The 8,508-nt window shown below is 43.0% G+C and overlaps 1 protein-coding gene across 1 annotated transcript; it reads left to right on the top strand.

Annotated features, from left to right (window-relative positions):
• Positions 1-692: 692 nt before the first annotated feature.
• Positions 693-2,495, top strand: LOC142160667 (protein FAM200C-like). Its single transcript, XM_075215527.1, has one exon. It carries the CDS (start codon positions 693-695, stop codon positions 2,493-2,495), a length of 1,803 nt encoding a protein of 600 aa, XP_075071628.1.
• Positions 2,496-8,508: the final 6,013 nt, after the last annotated feature.

Consider the following 8,508-nt stretch of genomic DNA (forward strand, 5'->3'; position numbering starts at 1 on the left):
GGTAAACGCCCCCTTTTGAATCAGTCTGCTCGGTCATTAGCAGTGTTGCCAATTGTCGCGGCTTTTTTTTGTCTGCCGCGGGTCGCGGTTTTTTGGGCTTTTTTTTTTTCCTCATCTGCTGGACAGCCGGGGAGGAGTACTCTGCAGGGGAGAAGATCGAGTGTAGGTAAAGTATAAAAGGTGTGAACTAGAGTAGAGTATGAATGGGGGTGTGAATGAAGTATGAATGGAGTGTGAACGGGGGTGTGAAATAGAGCAGAGGGGATAATGGACACTAAGGAGGAGGGTCATTGTAAAGCATATTTAAAAAAAAATAATAATAATCAATAAATCCTAAGTATATATATATATATATATATATATATATATATATATATGTGTGTGTGTGTGTATATGTGTATATATATATATATATATATATATATAATATATATTGGGCTTGTTTTTGGGCTTTTTAGGATTGTGTTTGGCTTGTTTTGGGCTTGTTTTTTACGAATTGGTTGCTTATTCTGTATTTTATAGTTGGCAACCCTGGTCATTAGCTCAAAGCTAACCCTTCGACAAAGAAGATGGCGAAAAGAAAATAAGATGATGAGTATCGTATATTTCGGGACGAATGGACCGAAGAATTCGCCTTTGTGGAGAGAGCAGGTTCTGCGGTGTGTCTAATTTGCAATGACAAAATTGCATCGATGAAACGGTCGAATGTAAAGCGGCACTTCGACACGCGCCATGCTACCTTTGCATCAAAATACCCTGCGGGAGACAGCAGAAAGAAAGCGGCCCAAGAGCTACTGAGCAGGGTGCAAGCTAGCCAGCAGCAACTCCGCGTATGGACCCGGCAAGGTGACTATAATTCCGCTAGCTTTGCTGGATCTTTAGCAATAGTGAGGAACGGAAAACCATTCACAGATGGCGAGTATGCTAAAACGTTCATGCTGGATGTAGCCAATGAACTTCCGAACAAAGACAAGATAATCAAACGGATACAAGACATGCCTCTGTCGGCAAGAACTGTTCATGATCGTACCATCATGATGGCAAACAAAGTGGAGGAAACGCAAGTGAAGGACATAAATGCAGCGCCGTTCTTTTCCCTGGCTTTGGATGAGTCAACAGACGTGAGCCATTTGTCGCAGTTCAGCGTGATTGCAAGATATGCTGTTGATGACACACTGCGCGAAGAAAGTCTTGCTGTTCTGGCAATAAAAGGGTCCACAAGAGGTGAGGATTTATTCAAGTCTTTCATGGAGTTTGCTCAAGAAAAAAATCTACCTATGGATAAACTTCTCTCAGTGTGTACTGATGGTGCTCCGTGTATGGTGGGGAAAAACAAAGGATTTGTGGCGCTTCTTCGTGAACATGAAAATAGACCCATCCTAAGTTTCCATTGCATTCTACACCAGGAGGCACTTTGTGCTCAGATGTGTGACGGGCAGTTTGGCGAAGTGATGTCGCTGGTCATTCGTGTGATCAACTTTATTGCTGCCCGAGCCTTAAATGATCGCCAGTTTAAAACACTGCTGGATGAAGTTGGAAATAACTATCCTGGTCTGCTTTTGCACAGCAATGTGCGTTGGTTGTCAAGAGGGAAGGTGCTTAGCCGTTTTGCGGCTTGCCTGAATGAAATCCAGACTTTTCTTGAAATGAAAGGCATCGAGCATCCTGAGCTAGCCGAAACTGAGTGGCTCCTCAAGTTTTACTATCTTGTAGATATGACTGAACATCTGAACCAGCTCAACGTGAAAATGCAAGGCATTGGAAATACAGTGTTATCCCTTCAACAAGCTGTGTTTGCTTTTGAAAACAAGCTAGAGCTCTTCATTATGGATCTTGAAACAGGTCGTTTACTACATTTTGAAAAACTGAGCCAGTTTAAAGATGCATGCACAGCAAGTGAGCCCATTCAAAACTTTGATCTCCACCAGCTAGCTGGCTTCACATCCAGTCTCCTACAGTCCTTCAAAGCACGCTTTACAGAATTTCGTGAGCACGCTCGTCTTTTTAAGTTCATCACCCATCCAACCGAGTGTTCACTGAACACAGCCGACCTGAGTTACATTGCTGGTGTCTCCGTCAGAGATTTTGAAGCAGAAGTGGCTGACCTGAAGGCCTCAGACATGTGGGTGAATAAGTTCAAGTCACTGAATGAAGATTTGGAAAGAATCACACGACAGAAAGCGGAGTTGGCGAGCAAGCACATGTGGACAGAAATGAAAAAACTTCAACCCGAAGACCAGCTGATTCTCAAAACTTGGAACGCGCTTCCTGTCACATACCACACACTGCAGCGTGTGAGTATTGCTGTGTTGACCATGTTTGGATCTACGTATGCATGTGAGCAGTCATTCTCACATCTTAAAAACATCAAGTCCAATCTGCGATCACGTTTAACGGATGAAAGTCTCAACGCTTGCATGAAGCTTAACCTCACCAAGTACCAACCAGACTACAAAGACATCAGCAAATCCATGCAGCACCAGAAGTCGCATTAATGGTGAGTATTATAACAACATTATTTAAAAGAATAAATTCAGAGGCGTTTTATACTGACATTTAGTTGAATTCACTTTTAAAATATATTATATGGCTCTCACTGAAATAAATTTCCAAATATTTTGCTTTCATGGCTCTCTTAGTCAAAAAGGTTCCCGACCCCTGATATAGAGGATACTGTAGATCGGAAGAGAATGTTTTTAGATAAGAGCATCGATAACCAGTCTTATACCAACCTTGGATAAAACTTTATATCAGATTATTGTAACAATTAAAACAAGCGAATATTTAACTAGAAAGTACTGGAAGATCCTCAAAATGACTCCAATGCTTACCTCACTAATTTTGGATATTTCAACTTCAAGGCTGAACTGGCCCCTCCACAACTGGGCAGCGCTTGAGGTATTAAAAATGGCAACTGGTGTATTGGTCAAACATGCGCCCGGTAACATCTAGTATGTGAGCCATACAACTGAAAGAACGTATAAATGTACAACAGGGATTCATAAAACTCAAATCACCTCCAATTCGGTCTTAATTGAGTTATCAGTGCTGTAAACACCGACACTGTTTTACTCCTACATAATTATTCCGATAATGAACAGAGCGGCATAGAAAAATAACTACTTACCAGTAAAGAGACACAGAGGAAATCCGATGAGAGGACATTGCGACACTTCCAAATGACGTTAGTTGCGTGCGCGACTTGAAATTTCGGCCTTTAAAGCGGCAACGCTAGGACCCAGATAAGTATTACCTTTAGGTTAGGGTTAGGAATAAAATTGATATTACCATAGACAGTGCGTTGATGCTTTAAAAACAAAACAAAAACCAAAGTTGCACACGCAACTGACGCCATTTGGAAGTGTCGCAATGTCCTCTCATCGGATTTCCTCTTTGTCTTTTTACTGGTAAGTAGTTATTTTTCTATGTCGCTTTGTTCATTATCGGAATAATTATGTAGGAGTAAACAGTGTCAATGATTACAGCACTGATAACTGGTACTACACCCCTCCCACTATATGTATTGTCACTTCTCCGAATTCCATGATGCAGTTTCTATTTATAATACTTTATGCATAGAGATGACTGCACAGGCTGATAGAGGTGGGGATAAATTATCCAAATGACACAAATACTTTTATCCCACATGGTTTTTATGATACTTTTCATGTTTGTGTATATTTAGAATAATGATTTTACAATGATGCTAGTTCCCATTTCACGTCATGCTACATATGTGTGTGTGTACTTGCATTCATATGCTTGTGGGGACATTGACCTCTTTACACAGCAGCTCTGTGGGGACCTGAGTCTTAGTGGAGACAAAAATTGAGGTCCCCACAAAGCTTCTCAAGGCTAATCAATGCAGGGACCTTGCTGATATACTCAGCATAAAAATCTGGTATGTCCCCGCGAGTCACATTTGTCGGAACAAAAGTGTGTGTGTGTCCAATGTGGAGGGGAGAGTGTGTGAGCATCCCACCACCAGAGCTCAATATTCCTTCCGAATGTATAGCAGGAGCAGGAAGAGGGTGTGACTGCAGCCTGCCGGTGCTTTATACACCAAGTGGGTAAATACACAGTCTCATCCATCTGTTGCTGAAGGTAAAGTGGGGACAGTGAAGCACGACAGAGCCCACCGGTAGCTCCGACTATAGCCCAGAGAGCAGTGGAGAGGAGTATGCCCCTGACACTTCAGAGGAGAGCGGTTCAGATACCAGCGGTGATGCCTCATTGCCCACCAGTGCAGCAGAGTGCAGTTACTCAGAGATGAGTTCTATGTACGACCATTCTCAACCTTCTGGCCGCTGTGTTTTTAACACAAGGGTCGGAGAGACGACACAGTGTCTGTCCAAACACTTACTAGAATCAGTGATGGCTGCAGGGCATATAGCAAAAAGCGGTACTGCCTGTACTGTGAAAAGCCCATCTTAAAAATTGCCCGGCACATGGAGTAAGTTCACTGCAATGAGACTGAAGTAGCCTGGGCCCTTAAATTCCCCAAGCACTCGAAAGAAAGGTGCATGCACATGGCACAGCTTCGCAATAGGGGCAACTTTACACATAACACTGAGGCAATGAGGGCAGGCCATGGCGTTCTGGTCCCGTGCGAACGTCCAAACAAAGAGCTGGATGCTGAAAGCTTCATGCACTGTGTAGCCTGCCAGGGTTTGTTTGCAAGGAAATACCTGTGGTGGCTCATGAAGAGATGTAAGCTAAACCGAAGGGGCAACAAGCTCACACCTGGCAAGAACAGAGTCCAGTCACTGTGTGCCTTTGCTCAGCGTGTTCCACCTGACATCAGTGATGGCTTTTGGAAGCTCTAGAGTGACATGACACAGGATGAAGTCTTACTCACAGTCAACAATGACCGATGCATCATGCAAATAGGGCAGCATCTCTTCAACTGGGTCGGATCAGATGTTGGCAGGCACGAGTACATCCGTCAGAAGCTTATAGAAATGCACAGGCTACTGCTACAGGCCAGAAGAGCTACCCCTTTGGAGAGGATGGAGGTCTTTACTGCCCCATCAAACTTTCTGCATGTAGTAGACGCTGTGAAGCTGGTGGACAGGTACATTTAAGACGCCCTGCTGGCACTCAAGGTCGGACACAGACTGCAAAAGATAACGAGCATTGTGGAGTGCCGAGCCATGATAGAGGGCTGCATTGCTGCAGTTGAAAACACACAAGATTTCAGGAAGATATATGAGGCAAGATGGAATGAGTTGATCTCATTGGCTGCCTTGAAAACTCTTAAGTGGAGCCTGCCTCAGCTCTTCACTCACATTGAAATCCGAGGAAAATGAGGGAGAAAAGTCCCCATCCTGCCGTCACCAGCCATGCAAGCTGCAATGGGACTTCTCGCAGAAAAGCGTGACAAGTGTGGAGTGGATAGCCAAAATGTACGCCAGACCAGCCTCCTTGTCACACTTCAGAGGCTCTGATTGCATACCACTGTTTGCCTGAGAGTGTGGGGCCAAGCATCACCAAACGCTGTCTTCCACGAAGCTTCGAAAGCACATTGCTACTCTCTCTCGAAGGTCCTCAACCTAAACAACACAGAACTGGATCAGTTGGCAGACTTCCCTGGGCACGACATCAGGGTGCACCGGCAGTGTTACCGTCTCCCAGAAGGGCCTTAAAAACCCACCTCTTCCTTATAGCCTTCCAGTCCCCCACTTAACTGCCCTCCTTCCTGTCTCCCACCTACCTTCCTCCTCGTCGCTCTCCTCTCCCCCCCTCCCCTCCGTCTTTGCCTCCACTCTCCCCCTCTCCTCCTCCTACCCTTGCGTCTCTGTCCGTCCTACCCTCCCCTTAGATTGTACGCTCCTCCGAGCAGGGCCTCCTCTCCTCCTGTTCTCCACCACCTTAACTCTGCTCTCCAGCTCCTTGTCTCTTCTGTGAGGCCCTTCTACCCCTCTAGCTACCCCGCTGGGGCTCTCGCCTGTCATCTAGCTGTACTTTGAGCTTCTGAGTTACTGTGCTTTTTGTTAACTGTTCCGTGATGTCTCACCCTGTACTGTATTTCTGTCTGTCCCTGTACGGCGCTACGGATACCTAGTGGCGCCCTATAAATAAATAATAATAATAATAATAATAATAATACCCTCCTACTCGACAAGGTCAGCAAACTGTTAATTGCTCTCGAGAGTGGCAGACTGGTCAAAATCAAGGGCAAGAATTTGGACGAGATGCACTTTGATCCGCACGGTAAGTGGAAAATCTGATGTCTGATGTATACTTTTGACTTTTATCTCTGTTTTTTACATATTTGTTTCATTTCAGAACCGGTCCAGCTTCAGAGCGACATGTCGGATGATGAGCAATCCCCTGTGACAGAGGGACAAGTGGCCAAGCATGTAGTCGACACTTCCACGTCAGAAGAGAGGAGGTGTATGGACCTGGCATCACGGGACCAGTGCCCAGCCATGGCTTCCACAATTAGGTGTAGCCAACAGTTTTGATAGGAAGAAGCAATTTTCCTTTTCTGAATTTTCCTGAGCCATAATGGACCACTCTACTTCCTTTCATGTTGCAAAGAGGTCGGGTGCCCAGAAAGCGAGACTGTGTTGTGTGCCTCATGGCTGAACCATCCGTACTGAAAGATCGGAACTGGTCGGTGAAATTCTACATAAGCACCGTATAACAGCTTTAAAGAGGGATCGAACTTGTTGAAATGATGCGCAGGGGTTGAACAGGGCTGTAGGCTCCAGGGCTAAGTGTCGGTGTAAGCGGCATGCGGATGTCCTCAGACGACCAGGATACACAAAACTTTCCCCACCACTGTTATTATTTATTAATTTATGTATGCGGGAATGTGGATGTCCTCAGACAGTCAAAATACATGACACGTTCCCCATCTTGCAGTCCTGTCAGTACTTTATGCAAAGTCAAAGTGTAAATCTCATGTGGTAACTCTGGTGACAAACTGCTCCTACACCTACCCCTATGATTATTCTGTTGACAGGGCATTAGGAAAGAGGGATCCCTACACGCCATGTTCTGGACATGGGTCCTCACGAAGCAATAAAAACGTGTGTGTGAGTGTGTGTGTGTGAGTAAGTGTTTGTGTAATTGTGTGGGTGTATTAAAATAGTTGTTTTCTGCATTATTAATACCTAATTTGCTTTACATAATTTAGTAATAAAGGGATTGCAAATTACATACATTAGAGACCATAATTATAATAGCTCATTTTGCATAAATTTCAGTAGTAATAAGATTTCATTATTATATACATTTGAGACCATATGTTTTTATTATGATTTTATAATATTAATCTAATTTCTGTAAATGTTTGTGCATTATTAATCTTACATACATTTTGGCAGTAACTGGATTACATTGTTTCCAATGTCAGGGATTGATACTGGTATAAATACGATCATTTGCATAATGTATCACGGGTTCCACATTACCTGCTGAAGGGGGGGCTGCCCTGAAACGAGTCACTGGGACAATGATCATCATTCCGTGTGAATCATGAATCAGGCCCAGGAGTTATTCAGGAGATTATTTCCAAAGGGTTTTAAAACTGTTTTTTTTTCAAAATAGCTCTAAAGTTTGATACTTTGCTATAAAGAGAGACTTTGAAATTGATCTAATTTTGAGCAAGTTGAACATGTTCGAGCTTATTACAACATACATGATTACATATTACAATAGGTTTAATGTGTTTGCATGCAAATAAAGAACAAATTTAAAATATTAGGGGTAAATTTATCAAGCTGAGAGTTTCCAGTGGGTTTGAAAAGTGGAGAAGTTGCCTATAGCAACCAATCAGATTTGGGCATCTCTAAGCTATGTGTTTATAGTCGTATCATTTGCAGCAGCTACGGGCAGGTGTACGGGCCAGGCATACTTATACCCATATTCAGCAGCATCCACTTGTAGTTGAATACGGTCATATGAGCGCTCAAAGTGCGTGTCTTTTATTTTTTTAAATGCAATTTGAGTTTATTAAATGAATCAGCCCCAGAATAACTATGTACTAGGAAGAACTGACATCACGTCTAAGTCTGTGTATATAAGAATGGTATTTACATACTACTATTTTTTGCAGAAAGTTATGTTAACATCGCTTGCACTATTTATAAGCCTTTCTGAGGAAAAACTCCAGATATTTATGCCGTCCTTCATATTCACAGAACACTGTATGCAAAATCAATTACTGAGGAATGTTTCAGCAATTTGGTAAAGAGTGTTTTACGTTCTAAAAGCAACATTAATACAAAGTATAACCCTGAAAATGTTTAACTACTGAGACCATGCGCTTATTAGACTCAATGTAAAAGACTGAAACTTTAAAAAAATGTTTACTAATTTAGGAAAAATTGTATTTTAAAAGAGCCATACGCTATTACAAAACCATCTAGTACTGGATACAGCGCCAACCAGTTACAAATATACAATGCATAAGCATACGATCTCACATGGCACAGTGGGGACCTAAATGACCATCTATATAATAAGCGTGGATTGGGCACGGCTAAGACGAGCTATTAT

Source organism: Mixophyes fleayi, chromosome 6 (genome assembly GCF_038048845.1).
Source record: "Mixophyes fleayi isolate aMixFle1 chromosome 6, aMixFle1.hap1, whole genome shotgun sequence".
Lineage (NCBI taxonomy): Eukaryota > Metazoa > Chordata > Amphibia > Anura > Limnodynastidae > Mixophyes > Mixophyes fleayi.

Excerpts from the sequence above, each read along its gene's own strand:
- LOC142160667 (XM_075215527.1), top strand. The coding sequence starts at position 693 with ATGAAACGGTCGAATGTAAAGCGGCACTTCGACACGCGCCATGCTACC.